This window comes from Hyperolius riggenbachi, chromosome 6 (genome assembly GCF_040937935.1).
Source record: "Hyperolius riggenbachi isolate aHypRig1 chromosome 6, aHypRig1.pri, whole genome shotgun sequence".
Taxonomy (NCBI): Eukaryota; Metazoa; Chordata; class Amphibia; order Anura; family Hyperoliidae; genus Hyperolius; species Hyperolius riggenbachi.
This window is the reverse complement of record NC_090651.1, coordinates 103,336,852-103,356,091: the sequence shown is the minus strand read 5'-3', so window position 1 is coordinate 103,356,091 and position 19,240 is coordinate 103,336,852. Positions and strand designations below refer to the sequence as shown.

At 44.1% G+C, this 19,240-nt stretch overlaps 1 protein-coding gene across 1 annotated transcript in view; it reads right to left on the bottom strand.

The window, feature by feature from the left end:
• The window catches only part of LOC137522064 (putative ferric-chelate reductase 1), a 160,121-nt gene that overhangs the window by 13,190 nt on the left and 127,691 nt on the right, over positions 1–19,240 (bottom strand). The window contains exon 15 of the mRNA XM_068242088.1: positions 12,087–12,230. Within this exon, the coding sequence (XP_068098189.1) occupies positions 12,087–12,230 (144 nt within the window). The remainder of the gene's footprint in view (positions 1–12,086; positions 12,231–19,240) is intronic.

Genomic DNA, 19,240 nt, shown 5'->3' with positions numbered 1-19,240 from the left:
GCAGAGGGGAGGGAGGAGGGGGAATTTGGTTTTTTTCACAGGCTGAGTGCGCCAGATACAGATAAGCCTGCCTCTGTGTAATGTTTACAAACAACATGGCTGCGGTCACCGTATCACAGGAAGACAATCATATTCTATTAAAGCTGTTTGCAGCTAGATTTGCTGTGTAAACCATCTAAACTTTAGATAGATATATAGACAAGTTACTTGTTCTAGTTTGTTTTTCATCTCGGATCAGCTTTAAGGGCATTTTTTTGTCTTAAACGGATGTGCAAAAACGCACATTCCTTTAAAAAAAAAAAACCACGCTCTGAAAAGAGTTTTGCAAAATCTCAATAGCCAAGTACTTCACAGTTGCATTTTGTAGTGTGAAGTAGGCCTTAAAGTGTACCCAAGACAAGAGGGCATAAAAGATTTATACATACGTGGGGCTTCCCTCAGCTCCCTCCATGCAGAGCTCTCCCTCGCTGCAGTCCAAATCCTTCTAGATTGGCCCCAACTTACCACTGAGAATGGGGCTGTTGTGGGACAGTCTGCGCAGTGCAGCCAAACATGCGCACTAGTCTAGCTCCCGTGCCTGGGAGCGTTCTGCGTCTGCACAGCTGTAGAATGCTCAGCGACAGAAGCACGGTGGGCACGCACAGACGGGCTGCGCATGCACAGTATGCTCGACTGGCCGCGAAGGAACGGGGCTTATACGGGACAATCTAGGAGGATTTAGACCACAGTGAGGGAGTGATCTGCCTTGAGGGGCTGGAGGAAGCCCCAGGTATGTACAAATCTTTTATACCCCCTCTTCTCAGGGTCACTTTAAGGCCACATTCACAATGGTGAGTTGCAGAACCGCTCACTTTATTCTTCTAACAAGGCTACATAGATTCAGTTGGACAGTCCTGACATTTTCCTTTATCATTCTCTAATCTAGTTCAGAATTCATTGTTCCATCAACGATTGCAATCTATTCAGGCCCAAATGCAGCAAAGCAGACCCAGACCAGAACTTCCACCACCAGGTGTCACACGGTTCTGATGCCGCAATGCAGTATGTTCCTTTACTACAAATTTAGTGCTCCTCATTTAAATGGACAAAAGCTACGATCAGACAGGTTTTGTACCTGGAAGAGAGGCACGGGACAACACTATTAGGACTTTGATACTAATGAGATATGCAAGAGCCCGGTCCATTCCTGTCATGTGCCTCTCGACGGATGCCGAGAAGGCGTTTGACAGGGTGGACTGGGACTTTATCAAGCTGGTCTTAGAACAGATTGGGCTGGGAGATAGGATGAGAGCGTACGTTATGGCTCTCTATTCATCCCCTGGGGCTAGGATTAGGATAAATGGAGTACTGTCGGAACCCCTAGAAATAAAGAATGGGACAAGGCAGGGCTGCCCCCTCTCCCCGTAGATTTTTGCACTGACCTTAGAGCCCTTATTGAGGCATATCAGGGGAAATAAAGATATAACAGGGATAGAGATAGGAAGGGGGATCCATAAAATCGCTGCTTATGCAGATGACCTCCTGTTCTTTCTTACCCGACCCAGGGTTGCGTTACCTTGCCTGCTCGCAGAATTTAAGAAATATGGGCTTCTGTCCAACTTCAAAGTAAATTGGGATAAATGTGAGGCCTTAGGAGTAGGGATGAGTTTGGAAGATATAGATTCCATAAAAGAGAACTTCCCAATAAGATGGGTCTTAAAGACCCTGACTTATTTGGGGGTAAAAGTGGCAGCAGACTCCAGGGATATTATACAATCTAATTATAAAGAGATGGAGAAGGAAATAGACAAAGATTTAAAGAGATGGAATAAGCGTGAATTTTCTTGGCTGGGGAGGGTGAGCATATTAAAAATGAACATCTTGCCGAGACTTTTATATCTGTTCCAGACCCTCCCAGTCGCAGTTCCATCGTCTTTTTTCCAAAATGTCAGAAGAAATTTCCTAAGGTTTATATGGAGGGCAAAACCTCCCAGAATAAGTTTTAAGTTACTGACGCAATCCAGACAGAGGAGGGTTAGCAGTACCAGACCCCCAACTATATTATGTGGCCTCCATTTTCAGTAGGATTGTGGATTGGCATAGACCCATACAAAGCAAGAGGTGGGTCGACCTGGAGCAAGAGCTGGAAAATATACTGCTAAGAAATATTCCTTGGATGGAGTTGAAATATAACCACACCCATCCGGCAAATGAGCTGCTAGAGCACACACTAAAAATATTTTATAAATATTATAAGAAATTAGAGCCCGAGGCCTATCCCTCTCCATTACTACCGGTTCTGGATAACCCGGAGTTTGTCCCTGGGACGCAAAAAAATGCATACTGTAATTGGAGAGGACCAAAGGGACTGCAAGCACATATGCTAACAGAGGGGGGAAGGTGGAAGACATTAGCCGAAATAGAAAGATCCTTGCAGAAAGAAGGACTGGACTTCTGGAGTCTGGCACAATTTAGGTCATTCCTGAGTGCGAAAGTTACAAGGGAGGAACTATCCAGGAGAAATACTAAATTTGAGGATATTTGCGAAGGAGAGAAGGGATGGAAAGGGGTGATATCTCAGATCTACGCAATGTTAAATGGTCAGGAGGACCACACACAAGTTATTCGAAACAAATGGCAGGTGGACTTACAAAGGGACCTAACAGACCTACAATGGAGAAAAGTACTAATATGGGCTCATAAGACATCTATTTCAGCAAGAATACAGGAAATGGGTTTTAAAATATTAACAAGATGGTATTATACACCGGAAAAATTGGGTAAGATGTTTCAGGGAGCCGATAGAAAGTGTTGGAGATGTAGAAAAGACGTTGGCTCCTTGAGACATATATTCTGGGACTGTAGTGATATCAGACCCTTTTGGGAGGAAGTAAGGGAAATAATGAAGGAGGTGACAGGGAGTGAGGTGCGAGATGACCCAGGCTTCTTCCTCCTCCACCTTAACAGTTGGAGTATTGGAAAATATAAGAAGTCTTTAGTACGACATCTAATAGACGGTGCCAGAGCACTTATTGGGAGGCATTGGAAGTCGGTGAGTCCCCCTTCTGTTGTGGAGTGGCTTGGGGAGATCTCGCATATATATAGAATGGAGCAATTAACTCACTATTTACATGGAACAGAGGATTGCGGAGTGGAGATATGGAAAAACTGGGTTGGATTTATGGAAACAGAAAGGTATAGGCAGATTTTGGGAAGGGGAAATTAACATGACTAGGCCAGGGCTGGACGGGACAATCTGATTGAGGGGCCCCTGTGGGCCTTGTCTCTCCCCCCGCCCGCGGACTCCCTATGATATATGAATGAGCAGGATGGAAGGTATGAGTGAGGTGGGAATGATGTAGGATGTATTAATTAGGACTGAAGATATTATTATGGATGATTAAATACAGAACGTTTTTTGCACTTTTGGAATTTACTGTGCTGCTGAGGGGGGGGGGGGGGGGGGAGATAAGTGAGATTGTATATATTGTCATATTTAACCACTTCACCACTGAGGGGTTTTACCCCCTGACCACCAGAGCAATTTTCACCTTTCAGCGCTCCTTCCATTCATTCGTCTATAACTTTATTATTGCTTATCCCAATGAAATGAACTGTATCTTGTTTTTTCGCCAGCAATTAGGCTTTCTTTAGGTGGGACATTATGCCAAGAATAATTTTATTCTAAATGTGTTTTAATGGGGAAATAGGAAAAAATGTGGGAAAAAATTATTTTTCAGTTTTCGGCCATTATAGTTTTTAAATAAAGCATGCTACTGTAATTAAAACCCATGAAATGTATTAACCCATTTGTCCCGGTTATAAAACCATTTAAATTATGTCCCTATCACAATGTTTGGCGACAATATTTTATTTGGAAATAAAGGTGCATTTTTTTCAGTTTTGCATCCATCCCTAATTACAAGCCCGCAGTTTATAAAGTAACAGTGTTACACCCTTTTGACATAAATATTTAAAAAGTTCAGTCCCTAAGGTAACTATTTATGTTTTTTTTTTAATTGTATTTTTTTTTTAATTACAAAAAAAAATAAATTGGGGAGTGTGGGAGGTAATGAGTTAATTTATTGTGTAAATGTAATGTTTGTATATGTAAAATGCTTTTAGGGTGTAGTTTACTATTTGGCCACAAGATGGCCACAGAGTGTTTGTTTACATGCGACCTGTAAGCGTCCGGAAGGACGCTTACAGGAAGCAGTAGGAGGCTGAGAAGATCACAATGATCTCGCTGTTTCTGAAAGAAGCAGCAGATCATTGCGGGGGCTTAGATCAACGAACGGGAATGGATTTTCCCGTTCATTGATCTCCGGGCGAGCGGGCGGCGGCGTGCACGAGCGGCGGGTGCGCGCGCACGAGCGGCGGGAGCGCGGACAGCGGCGGTAGCGCGGAAGGTACGGATTTCTCCGTCCCTGGTTTTTTAGGAGGGAAAAAAGGGGCGGAGAAATCCGTACGCATGGGGGTAAAGTGGTTAAATGTTTGTGATAAATGAATTTATTTGTTAAATTATGATATATATTTATGTGTAGAAGATATCTGAACTTTGGTGATTAAATGAAAATGATAAATAAAGAATATTTAAAAAAAAAATTAAATGGACAAAAGCTCTATTTGGGCTTCATCCGCTCATCTATGACAAAAACTGGTCGGTACAGAGGGCTCTAACTGTTGGCCTGGCAAATACTTTACGCCAAAAAACGTGTTTGCATCTATTTGTGAACATATGGCATGTTGTATCCACATAAACCCAAGAGCCCTTCTTAAAGAGGAACTTCAGCCTAAACAAACATACTGTGATTAAGTTACGTTAATTAAAATAGGTAATATAATCTCTTACCCACCTTGTTTTAAAAGAACAGGCAAATGTTTGATTTCATGAGGACAGCCATCTTTTTGGTTGAAATGAGGTGACAGGGAGCATGAGACAGTTCCAACTGTCCTGTGTGCTGATCACCCCTCCCAGTTGCTAGGCAATGAACAACATAGGAAATCCCATCATGCTTTGCACAGCATCAGGGAAAAAAAAAAAAGTACGGGCAGTTTTCTTTGATGGGTGGAGCTTAGCTAAAAATGCAGCTAAAAATGATGCTTTGGTAGGAAAAAACAAAGTTCTGATGCTGTGAAACATCAAGCCTTTTCAGTTCTGCCGAGTAGCTTTTTAGTCCAAAAGTTCACTTTAAGGCTGTGTTTTGATCTGATATTGCTGTTCAGCGTGTCCACAAAGTGCACACGAGTTGTTGCAGAGAGGTGCAGTCAGTGCTTAGTACTACAGTAGTTCACCCTTTTAAAGGGCCTTTTTTCCTTGCTATTGTTATATTGCAGTTGTGTGTCAAGTGTACATGTTAGTTGTTTGAGGCAGGTCTGCTTGTCCTAGTAGTGCACCGAATAACCGAATAATACACCCTCACTACTGGCATCTAGTCAGGGGCGTAGCTTGGGGTGGGTCATGTGCCCCTAGGGGCACCCAGCCATGACAGTGTCTTGTTTAACTTTTTCTCCGCGGCACCCGGGCCACCGTCCCGATCTCCATCTCCCTATGCTATCAGTGAAGTCACGTCAGCGCACTGCCGCGCAGTGTCCATTGCAGTGGAACGCTGCGCAGAGCGGAAAACAGGCAGCCCCACCTTTCGCTCGGCCCGGTGGATGAGTCGACGACGCTGCGAGCCAGTGCGAGTTGTCACAGCCAGCCAGCAAGCCACCCACCACTGAGCGAGACAGTACAGCACTCACTGCAGCACCAGGCCAGCCAGCCGACTGCCCGACTCATTTGAGAAAAAAAAAAAAAAAATGATCATATACAGCCCAGCCAGGCAGTAAGTACTAAAAGGCTTAGCCAGCCCAAGCAGCTCCCTTCCCTAGTCCACCCGGCGCCCCTCCCCCAGCCAGGAAAAGATCATGGGATCCCAGTCCATATTAGACAGCACTAGTGGACACTGGACTGGAATATGGCCGGCAATACTTTATGCCTTTTTAATAAGCAAGCCAAGCAATGCAGTAAATCCTCCTATACTGACCGGCATCCCTCTCCCCCTTGAATTCTTCTGGTCCGATGACCCGCCGGATTCCCCACTCGAGCGCCCGCAGGGACGAGCGGGGATGCGCCGGAATCGAGCCAGCGCCGGGATCCGGCGTACAATCTATTCCGTGTATGCCCAGCATTAGAGAGCAGGAAAGAGCTAAAATGGTCAATGGTTCATAGATTTTAGCTCTGGCACACTTCAATGAATGTGTCAGAGCAAAAACAAAAACGATAAAGAAAAAAAAAAAAAAAAAAGCTTACAGGTTTACAATTTCCTGGATCTAAACGTCAGTTGTGTGAAAACTACACTATTTGAGGTGTTACTAAGATACTATACAAGACTTCACTTCATGGTAGAAAATCTTATTTCTCAGCATCAGCATGGGGTTACTAAAGACAGTTCGCGTTTGACTAACCTGCTCAGCTTTTATGATGTAGTGAACGCTAATGTGGATATTGGGAATGCTGTAGATGTGATATACTTGGGAACAGTGTTGAAGGCCTTTGCAACGTCCAACAAAAGTCTGGTGCATAAGCTGAGGATGCAAGGACTGGGGAAGAGTGTGCAGGGCCGGGCTACCATAGAGGCAAAGGGAGCATCTGCCCCATAGCCCCGACCTCTGCTGAGGCCACGCAGCGCCAACCCTGGCTGCCTGCTCTCCGGTGCCATGAAAGTATATTAGTAGCAATAATTACCTGAGTCCCAGCGTGTGTGGGGGCAGGCAGCAGCTGCACTTTGAGGCACGCTGTCTCCCTCTCTCTCTATGATCCGGCGCATCATGTGTAGAGACAGCGTGCCTCAAATGCAGCCGCTGTCCACCTACTCACACTCCGGGACTGCGGTAATTATTGCTACTAATATACTTTCAGGGCCTTGGGGAGCAGAGGGGTAATGGCAGGGGGGGGGGGTTTGCACTGCGTAGGGGGCCCCTGACCCTGCAGTTTGGCCCGTGGCCCCTTATACCAGCCCCAAGTGTGTGCATGGAGTTGTGGTCAATGGATCTTATTTAAAATGGGTGACTTAGTAGTAAGGTCCCACAGGGGTCAGTACTGGGTCCAGTGCTCTTCAATTTATTTATTAACAATCTAGTATATGCAGTAGAAGGCAATGTTGATTTTTGTAGATCATGCGATATGTCACAATCTTCCTGAGAGTTTATGGTTCTGCACAATATTGTAACAGGATCTGGTTAGGATGGCTTTATGGGCACATAAATGGCAGATGAAATTCAATGTTGAAAAATGTAAAGTCATGCATTTTGGTCATACCAATGGTCTAGCACCATACAAAATAAACAGGATACAGATGGGGACTGTGACGCCTTCGATAGGACATATCAAATGCATCATGGAGTCAAACGCTAGTTTCACTGCAAGCAACCAAAATGACATTTTTGGTTTAAATCAACTTTTTCTCTCCTTCCTGGCTCTGCTAGCAAGCACGGGCAGTTTCTAATTACAAAACCCCCACCTATGTTAGAAATCTGTCACCTAGCATTTCTGGGAAGTTATATAGCTCATCCATCAGATGAAGATTAGATATCAGCCTGACAGTCTAGAAAAGGATGCTTTTAATTGGTTCGGTTAGGAACCAACCCAGCAGGTGTCCGACACATAGCTGCCTGCTGGCCTGAGTTGAAAGACACAGGAGTGATCCTTATCACTCCAGCTGGGGACTCCCAAAAGTTCAACCAAACCTTAAAAACCATGTTTAATAGGCACAGTTTTGTAATAATTCTGGTGTTACAAAGATACCAGGTCCTTCAAATTCAGAGTGTGTTGGACTTCACGGGACACTGGTTCTGAGAGATTGTAGCATTGGTTCTGGAAGATCCAGATACTTGAAAAAGGGTGGAAGTAACGAACGGTGTTATTTGTCTCCCATGGTCCTCATGTGTGGTATCAAGTGATTTGTACAATTATGCTGGGTGCGAATATGCATTCCATTTCTTGATGTGACCTATGGACACGGAGAAAGTGGGCAAAACAGGAATTGGGCCAAAATCTCTCCGTCTAACAGGGCACTGCCTTATTCAAATTGCACAAGGCTGGACTTTTACGTGTCATGACCCCACCCATCTACAGTGAGGATTAAAGCTCCAATGACACAAAGATCCAGCGTCCTTCACCTAAAATCTTGTCGAATAACATCCCGGCAGCCAGCTGGACACTGGCGCAAATGTCTTGGATAATTTCTCACAAAGGCATGGCAATCGCCATCTTGGACTTTCCGCTAAAGACTTGCGATTGCCGCATGGATTACCAATAATGGTATTTGAACTGTATATTAAGACATTCTGTTTTTCATCTCTACTCTCCATCAAACCAATCTGTTCTGCCGGACAGGTATATTTATCTGTGGGCTAAAGTAGGCTATGTGCATGCAGTTTTAGAATCGTTCAGTCTTGTGCCTGTGCTGGTCATCTGATTGTTGCTACCACAAATCTGCCCTCTAAAGAGTCATACTACCGCATTGTTTTATTTTCTTATAAACTGTTGATTTGCTAGCTAGGTTGTAAACAGTTTCTTCCTTCTAGGATTAGCTAGTATCCGATTTCCTGTGCGAAAGCGATAACTTTAGTTTATCGATTGGACATACATTCGAGATTGCATCATAAATGGACCCAGTACCCTTTCTTTAAACATCACATTGCTCACAATCTTTAAGCCTTCGGAAGTGACCATTACCCGAACGGTGACTGGAGCATGGCGAACGCGATTGGGCTGGCTACCGTATTAGGATAGCATTGGGGTCTCTTCGCCCTATCAATCGGAGAGTGGTGGCAGTGAAGTTACCCGATTTCAAGCGTGAAATCGATTTTTAGTTTACTGATTGTTCATACAATTGGGATTGTACATGTATGGGCATCTCCAACCAATCTTAACCGTTTACTACGCACACAGTGAATTTGCCTCCGGAAGTCTCTAGTGCATGAGACCTGCATGGCAACAACGGCCTAGTAATACGGGATTGGTGAGAGATTGTCACAGTACATATTGTCGGCAGTTGTGCGACCAATCTTTGTCAGTCTGCTCACCGTACTTCCTGCGCATGCTAACTGGAGCAGATTAGACGGCATCGCGGGGCTGGATTGTCACAGGGACATCAAACGTGAAGGACTTAGGAGTACTCATTGACAACAAGTTAAAGAATTGTATTCAATGCCAAGCCGCTGCAGATAAAGTTAACATTTTGGGATGCATTAAAAAGAGAAATAAAATAGAGATTCTAGTATAATATTGCCCCTGTTCAACTCTCCAGTAAGGCCACATCTGGAATATGGAATTCATTTCTGGGCACCACATCACAGGAAAGATATTGCAGTTTTAGGGCAGGTGCAGAGAAGCAACAAAATTGATATAAGGGATGGAAGTTCTCATCAAGAAAGGTTAGATAAACTGAGCTTTAGTCTGGAGAATAGATGCCTTAAGGCTCATACACACAGACTATAGTCTTTGGAAAATGAAAGATCACAGACCAATCTTACCACCCTTCATGTAGTATGAGAGCCATACCTTCACAGTCTTTTCTATGGAGCTGAACTCCCCACCAGAAAAAAAAATCTTTGCAATATGCTGCACACACAGATGCTGTACAGACACAAAAGATCAGTATCTGCAAAAGATCTGTTCCTGCCAAAGATCCGTTCCTGCAAAATGCATTCATAGTCTATGATATCTGCAGATCCTCATACACACATTGTTTAACTGACATTCATCTGTAGGTCAGACAATCATCTGCAGATCTGAAAATCCATCCTGGTGGATCTGATCTGCAGATGAATGTCTGTTAAACAAGGTGCGTATGATGATCTGCAGATACCATAGAATATGAATGCATTTTGCAGGAACAGATCATTTGAATGTGTACAGCATCGTGCAAAGATTTCTGTCTGATGGGGAGTTCAGCTCAATAGAATAGACTGTAGGTATGGCTCTCATACTACATGGAAGGGGGTAAAATTATTCGGTGATCTTTCATTTTCCAAAGACTATGGTCTGATGTGTGTATGAGCCTTTAGAGGGGGATCTAATTAACATGTATAAACGTGCCAGAGGACAATATAGAAGCTTGGCAGATGAGCTTTGTGTCCCTAGGCTTTCACAAAGGATCTGCGCATGGAGAAAACAGTTTGTCATTTAGGAAAGGGTTCTTTAAAGTAAGAGTGATTAAGATGTGGAATTAATTGTTATGGCAAATTCTATATCTGCATTTAAAAGGGGTTTAGATGCTTTTCTTGCGTTGAAAGACATCCATAGCTATATAATTACTAGGCAATACCCAGTGGTGTTAATCCAGGGATTTTATCTGATTGCCATCTGGAGTCGGGAAGGATTTTTTTCCATTTTGGGGTTAAATTAGAGTATTAGACCATGCCTTGTAAGGGTTTTCTCCTTCCTCTGGATCAACAGTGATATGTGAGGGAGCAGGCTGGTGTTATATAGTTATTTGGGTTGAAAAGACCTACGTCCATTAGGTTCAACCAGAAAATAAAATACAACTATGTTCAGCAGCACAAAAATCTGCAGGCTGCAATCTTCTTGGGCAGTATTCAGCAGGATTGCCTTAAAGAGTAACTGTCAGGCTACAAAAGCTAATTTAAACCTCTATTCTCCTGTGTTAAACTGTTTAGAAGGAAGCCAAAAAGGCAATACTGAAGTTAAAAATCTCTCTCACTGTGATGTGTGCTGAATAGCAAGGCTGTTATTCCCAAGCTCTGTAAGGAGGCCGGCAGGACGCATAACATATACTGCAAAGCATTCTGGGGCTGCTTCTCCCCAGTGCACTACCTTGGGTCATCCCCTTCATTTCCCTATCACGCCCTAAGGCCACATACACACATCAGACCATAGTCTTTTGAAAATGAAAGATCACAGACCAATTTTACCACCTTCCATGTAGTATGAGAGCCATACTCTACACAGTCTTTTCTATGGAGCTGAACTCCCCATCAGAAAAAAATCTTTGCAAGATGCTGCACACACAGATGCTGTACAGACACAAAAGATCAGTATCTGCCAAAGATCTGTTCCTGCCAAAGATCCGTTCCTGCAAATTGCATTCATAGTCTATGAGATCTGCAGATCATCATACACACATGATTTAACTGACATTCATCTGCAGATCAAGCAATCATTCGCAGATCTGAAAATCCATCCTGGTGGATCTGATCTGCAGATGAATGTCAGTTAAATCATGTGTGTATGAGGATCTGCAGATATAGTCTATGAATGCATTTTGCAGGAATGGATTTTTGGTAGGAACAGATCTTTTGCAGATACTGATCTTTTGTGTCTGTACGGCATCTGTGTGTGCAACATCTTGCAAAGATTTTTTTCTGATGTTGAGTTCAGCTCCACAGAAAATGCTGTGTAGAGTATGGCTCTCATACTACATGAAGGATGGTAAGACTGGTCTGTGATCTTTCAGTTTCCAAAGACTATAGTCTGATGTGTGTATGAGCCTTATGGCTGCTTCACAGGCTCATGTTACAGCAGCTTCTAACAGCAGCAGCCTGAACTCACAGCACTGAAAAATCACAGGGCACATGTTATACTGCATGAGTCCTCTATTGTTCCTAGCCACATGGCTAATTAATATTCACTGCACAGTAGTGTTGTCCATTAGAATCTTTTTTGCAAGTGTAATCATCAGGAAGCAGGGAGGATATGACATCACAATTGGCTTCATAGGAGACAGACAAACATGGAACCTGCCATGAGCTGTCAGGAGCATCATTCTCTGCATATCCTATATAAAAATTCTGTGAAATCCAAACGTGGACAGTGAAGTGCATATGCAATGTAAGTAGAGCCAATATTTAACTACTGATATATGTGTTTTTTTTCTCTGAGACCCTATACCTAACAGCTCCTCTTTAACCCCTTGTAATCTGAATACTGTGGCACAGATCCAAGCAGAAGCCCTGCTTGCAATGCCGGTTAACCAATTCAGATCACATGACTTTTCTCCTTTAGAACTGAAGGTAGTGAGGATTGCTGACCTGTACTGAGGCAATACACAAATTATATTACAGTATCTGAAAAAAATAACTTTTACAGATTAGCTCACCTCGAGGCATTAGGCAGTAATGGTGCACTTCTAGCAAGATCTCTGTACAGACATGCCACAATACAAATCCAACCATTGTGTAGGAGTCCCAAGGGTTAGGGAGATCCAGTGCATCCAATTCCATGCCCAGGAAGATGGCCGCCACTGCAACAAAGCATATTATCCCAGATAAAACCAACAAATGCAGAATCTTACATGGGCTGAACAGTGGGATAGCGAGAATCACAGCAGCCTAAGGCCACATACACACATCAGACCATAGTCTTTTGAAAATGAAAGATCACAGACCAATCTTACCACCCTTCATGTAGTATGAGAGCCATACTCTACACAGTCTTTTCTATGGAGCTGAACTCCACATCAGAAAAAAATCTTTGCAAGATGCTGCACACACAGATGCTGTACAGACACAAAAGATCAGTATCTGCAAAAGATCTGTTCCTGCCAAAAATCCATTCCTGCAAATTGCAATGATAGTCTATGAGATCTGCAGATCATCATACACACATGATTTAACTGACATTCATCTGCAGATCAGATCCACCAGGATGGATTTTCAGATCTGCAGATGATTACTTGATCTGCAGATGAATGTCAGTTAAATCATATGTGTATGATGATCTGCAGATCTCATAGACTATCATTGCAATTTGCAGGAATGGATTTTTGGCAGGAACAGATCTTTTGTGTCTGTACAGCATCTGTGTGTGCAGCATCTTGCAAAGATTTTTTTCTGATGTGGAGTTCAGCTCCATAGAAAAGACTGTGTAGAGTATGGCTCTCATACTACATGAAGGGTGGTAAGATTGGTCTGTGATCTTTCAATTTTCAAAAGACTATGGTCTGATGTGTGTATGTGGCCTTAGTGAGGCTCTGGGACACAGGCGTGGCTGCCAGTCTCACTGGAAGATGTGGATAGACCACAGGTGTTTAACTCCACGCCTGGAGGGCCAGATTCATGCCAGTGTTTAGGATGGACTGAGAAAGAGGAATGTGTTCTACCTGATGGACTACACTTTTCCTGAATCAGACCCATCAATTTGAGTGGTGTCAAAAATGTGTGAGGACCTTGGCCCTCGTAGGACCGGTTCGACATCCATGGGATAGACACACAGCAAACCAGGCAGCCACAGAATCAAAGAGACTTGCTTGCAATTCAAGGATGCAGTTTTCCATTTAAAGGCCATCTCCAGACATTTAAAGGGGCAGTTTAGTTGAAATTATTAATTCCAATAATTGCATATCAGTTATTTAATATGGAGAGCATATGTTTCTCCATAGACCTTTTCTTAAAAAAAGTAGATGATATCACTAATTCTGCTTTCGCAGAGAGCGGAGCTGCTTCATAAGCATAGTAAGTGACAGACTTCACTGATTAGACACTCCAGCTGATTATAAGGCTGACACACTACAGAGAGCCATGCTGTTCTCTGTAACTAGCTAAGTAAATAAACAGGCTGCTAAGTAAGTAAATAATTAGCAGCCTGCTTTATCTATTTACTTAGCTAGTTACAGCAGCTCTCTGTAGTGTCTGAGTCAGCGTTATAAATCAGCTGGAGTGTCTGCTATCAGTGAAGTCCATCGCATAGTAAGCTAATGAAGCAGCTCACCTCTCTGAAAGCAGATTTAGTGATATCTACTTTAACACAAGGTCTATGGAGAAACATATGCTCTCCATATTATATAACTGATATGTGATTAACCTCCCTGGCGGTACGCATTTTCAGAGGCTGCGTCTGCAGGAGGATTTTTTATTAGCACTTTGCTAGCTAACTATGCCCCCCAAGCCCCGCCGGACCTAACTAAACCCCCGATTGCCGTTGGCAATATTTACCCCTTCCGCGATCCAGCAAGAGCCGCAGCTTCACCATTTAGCTTCACTTGTCGCTATGGCAACGATTGGACATGATGTCATCAACGTCATGCCCAGTCCCAATCCTCCCCATAATGAAGCCTTGAGCCAATTGGGAGACTGTGCCATCACGGGCTCCCTGGGGGGTACATATAACTGCGGCAATCGTGGGGGATCGGAGCAGAGCGGCAAAACTTGGGGGCATGGTTAGCTAGCCAAGTGCTAGCTTAACCATATAATGCACATTTTATTTAAAAAAAAAAATCCTCTGGGGACCATGTGATCCTCTCCAGCAGCTAGCCTGAGCATATGTTGGTCTTACTGCCACTGAGGTAAATGGTAAATAATTTTCACTAAACTGCCCCTTTAAAGAAAAAGTCTAAACCGTATCTTTTATTGTGGTCTATGAATTATTGGCTCCACAAATATTTCTAGAGTTTGTTACACTTCACTTCTATGGTTCTTACAACAGGTTATTATTCTTCAGTGTAATGCTTTTTAAATTGAAGGACTGTAGTTAGAGTGAGGCTCAGTTTGGCAAAACTATACTGGTTACAATAAGCAGGTGTAGAAGAAAGGATCCGCAAACCAAGACAGGTTGAAGTGAAAAAGGCTTGAAAAATTTATTTGAAAAAATCCACAAGATATGCAATAAAAACAGGATCAACTGACGCGTATCGGGCCTACCATCTGCCCTTAGTCATAGTTAAAAGTGAACCTGCACAGGAGGAAATTTATATGAGACCGGGGAGGGAAAACCCCACCCCCGGAAACACACAAGCCACCTCTTAAAGGAACATACATCCATAAGAAATGCAATAAGAGAATTACAATAATAGCATTGGAAATATCATATATAAAAGATGTAAAAATGTTGTCACTGAAAACTGCTGGGATAAGTGTAAACATACCAATGAGTATATGCAAAGAAAATAGTGCAAACTAAGAAAACAGAGGCAGCAATGGTAATACATACAAGTGATTAGATACATACAGTGTATATATAATCCAATAGTAAAGCTTCAATATGTATAGACTAGACTCAAGTCCCACTTTTTATTTAAACCATGTGGTACACGAGTGCCCAGTCTATGAATCCAGAAAGCTTCTCGTTTCAACAGCAACCTTTGCATATCACACCCCCTAACTGGATACACCACCCGCTCCACCCCCTGAAAGACAAAGGAAGATAGATCCTTCTCATGTACCGTCTCAAAATGTTTAGAAACCGCCGATTTGCGTAATGTGTTCCAATTTGTACCACAATAATGTTCCGCTATGCGGGCTCTAAGATGACGGGTGGTACACCCCACATATTGTACACGGCATGACATGCAAGAAATGACATAGATTGTGTTTTTAGTATCACAATTCACATACTGCTTAATTGGAAAGCTCTTATTGTGTGCAAAAGAAAATATAGAGTTATTAGTTCTATGGCACTGGCAGTACTTGCATGTAGAGAACCCACAAGGGTAGGAACCTACTGTCGCCAACCATGTGGGAGTGCGGGGGAGGGAGGGAGAACGGAAAAGGCTGGGTGAGAGAATGGACCCCAAGGTGCGGGCCCTCCTGGCAGAAAACCGGCACCCTCCATCAAGGATGGTTTTAAGTTTTGTATCAGGGTACAGCACAGGGATATATTTTTTAATAATGTTTGTAATTTTGTTGAACTCAAGGCTGTAACCAGTGACAAAAGTAACCCGGTCCTCTCCGGCTCCACTACCCAACCTACTTTTCAAAAGGTCCGAGCGCGGTCGCCTATTGCTCCTTTGGCGCCCCACTGTCAACTGTCTTGCAGTGTAGCCTCTCTGTTTGAGTCTAGCCTCAACTAGATTACATTCCTGTTCAAGATCAGTCGGGTCTGAGCAATTACGCGTCGCCCTAATAAATTCACCTGTGGGGATGGCATTAATGGTGTGTCTAGGATGGCATGAATTGGCAAGTAGGATGGAGTTCCCTGCCGTGGGCTTACGGAAAGTACGGGTGGAAACTGAATGAGATATAGGGTCCCCCCTAAGAGTAAGATCCAAATAGTCAATCTTGACCGGATCCGAGCACATTGTGAAGTTCAAATTAAGATTATTGATGTTGACATAGATCAGAAAATCCTCCAGGAGGGCCGGAGGACCTCCCCACACTAAAAGTAAATCATCTATAAACCTGCCATACCAGATAATATGGGAGGCAAAGGGGTTGTCCTCCCCAAAGATGCGGAGCTCCTCCCACCATCCCATGTAGAGGTTGGCAAGGGAGGGGGAAAATTTCGCCCCCATAGAAGCTCCGCATCTCTGGAGAAAAAACCTCAAATCAAACATAAAATAATTGTGCGTGAGGAGGTACCTCACAGCCCTCCCAAGGAAAGCCTGTAAGGACACATCAAAAGAAGAATACTTGCGGAGATGAAAGTCCATAGCCTCCAAAGCCAGATCATGTGGAATCGAAGAGTAGAGTGATGTGACGTCCATGGTCACCCACAGAAACCCGTCCTCCCAGATGAAACCATCCAAACTGGAGAGTACATGACGGGTGTCCTGCAGGTAGCCAGGAAGTCTAACAACCAAGGGCTGCAGATGAGCGTCGACCCATTCCCCCAGACGCTCTCCCACGGAGCCAATGCCGGCCACAATCGGCCGGCCCCGCGGGGGAACGTCTGGTTTGTGGATCTTCGGGAGATGGTGGAAGACGGGCACAACCGGGTGCAAAGGACACAAAAATTCAGACATGCGTTTGGTTAAGACACCCGTGCTGTGCCTTAAGTCCAGCAGCGCCCGAAGATCTTGAAGGAAAGCCTGCGTAGGATCTCGAAGTAAAGGCTGATATACATCCATATCCCCCAATTGTCTAAGGGCCTCTGCCCGGTAGTCCAGGGCATCCTGGACCACGACCGAACCTCCCTTATCAGCCGAGCGTATTACAATATCATTGTTGCTCTCAAGAGCGGCTAAGGCTTGTTGCTCGGATGCTGTGAGGTCGGAAGGGGCCCTGGACGCCCTGGACAAAACGGTCAGCTCCCTCTCTATAAGGTCCTGGAATGAATCTATCTCAGGAGATCTAGCATTCACAGGATAAAAAGATGGATTAGAAATTTTGACAGGGACAACTTGCTGTAAATCTACCCTGTCAGAAGTATGTTCGTCGAGGTCCCGCAATGCAGTGAGGGTCCTAATGTCCCGAAACGGGGAAACATCCCCAATATGATTCCGGAACAAGGGCAGTGCATCACCGGACTCCGCAGAGTCAAAATTATCCGACAGGAAATGTTTTCTCACCACTAGATTTCTCACAAATTTGTTTAGATCCAGGATGGTGTGAAACAAATTGAAATGACATGAGGGAGCAAAAGATAGACCCCTGGACAAAAGGTTGACCTGATCCGAAGAAAGGGTACAACTGGAAAGATTAACAACATTCTGGAGAGGAGGATCTGGAGTCCCTAATGATGATTTGAATTTGTTATGTTTACGGCCCGCTCGGCGGGTGCGTTTCTCTTTTGTCTTCGTTTTTTTGATTTGGTTGTGCTCCTGGGTGTTTGATAATAAGGTGTGGAAGGAATAGGGACACCTGATGTCTGGAGTATTGGGGGGACCCCTGATGTGTGGGGAATTAGTACGGTGTGTATCAGATACTTCTGAGGTATCAGATAGGGAGCCTAGATTATCCGATGAACTAAAACTCACATTCTTTTTCGGAGTAAATTTTTTAAGAATGGATTTAGGTGACCTGTAAAAGGATTCCCATCTGCCCCATTCGTATACCACATTTTTGTTATAATCATTTGTATCTCTGAGGAATTTGACACGCTTGGTCTCCATGATGATTGTCTCCAACTTATTAATATTTGTCTTCAATTTGGAATGCAATTCATCATAGAGAGACAAAGTGTCAAACGCCTTCAGGTCTTGATTGGTTCTGTCTATCTGCAATTTCAAATCCGTGAGTTTTTGTTCCTCATACGTCACTATGAGTCTCATAAGTTTTAGAGAACAGTCGGACAAAATCTGATTCCACTCCAAAATGAAACTGTCGGAGTACACTGTGGTGGGAATCTTTTTAATGCGTAAACCTCTGGGTATAATCCCCTTGCTGATATAATGTTTTAGGCTAGTTACATCCCACCACAGACGCACTTCCTTATCCATCAGACACTCCAGAGTGGTTTGCAAAGAATGCAAGGTGAGTTCTGGCTGCAGGCTAGCTGCATTAAGATTGCCTGAAAACACTGATATAAATTTGTTCTTGCGGTCAGTGTCATGCAGTAAACCGCCAAACAGATCCAGGTTGGCACCAGGATCAAAACCATATTTGGATTCATCAGTATGAGTCATCTGTGCAGGCTCTGATGTGGTAATAACTGCTGCAATATCATTATAAACAGTGTCATTAGAGGATATATCCACATCAGTGCCCCCAGACGGCTCCAAAGGAGACTGCATAGTTCTGGCAGGCTCTGATTGTAAAATAGATTCCCCGACAAGTTTGGGAAAAGCATTTGCATAACCTACAGTGCCAGATTTAGGAACAAACATGTTAACATTTTGTGGCAATACATGATTGAAATCAGAAACACCCAAATGAACATTGTTATAAGACACACCAGAAGGATCCATATAGGCATAGCGTGGCCTGGATGTCTGAGATGGCATCGCATCATACATAGGTACTCTAGGAGGAATGAAAGTAGCATGATTGACGCCTGGTGGACCATGCTGTGAAGATTGTGGCCCTGGATACATAAACAAGGTAGGATCAGTGGCAATGTTCTGTGTCAATGTGTAATGACAGGCAGTTCCATTGGCATGATAGGGAGTCCCTTGGGTGGACATTAGGGAGGGTGCAATGGTTGGTACAGGCATCAAAGTCTCAGTCCCAGATGTGCGCTTGGGCACAGCCCCCAAAGAATGTGATGCAGCAGGGTGAGTGGCCATGATGTTATATGGGTAATGTAAGTCACTCACCCCTTTGGTCGTGTAGCCGTAGCGTAATGGACCAGGCATGGAGGAAGAGTCCAGAGTAAAAGGAACGCTGTATCGTTCTCTGGCACGCCTGAAGATTTCCTCTGTAGTCAACTGTGACAGAGACGGCGAGCCCGGAGAACTATGTGCTGCCGGAGCGTGGGACTCAGTTCCTCCCTGCTCTCCAGCCGCCAGGACGTCACTTCCTGTAGGTGCGCTCCAACAGATTCCCCGCACGCTGAGCTGAAGGTTCCTTGACGGAGGTTCCCCCACCCGCAGCCAAGAGCATAGACTGGGAGGACATTTGATCGAACAGCCCTCCACACACAGACGGTGCTCTCTCCGGT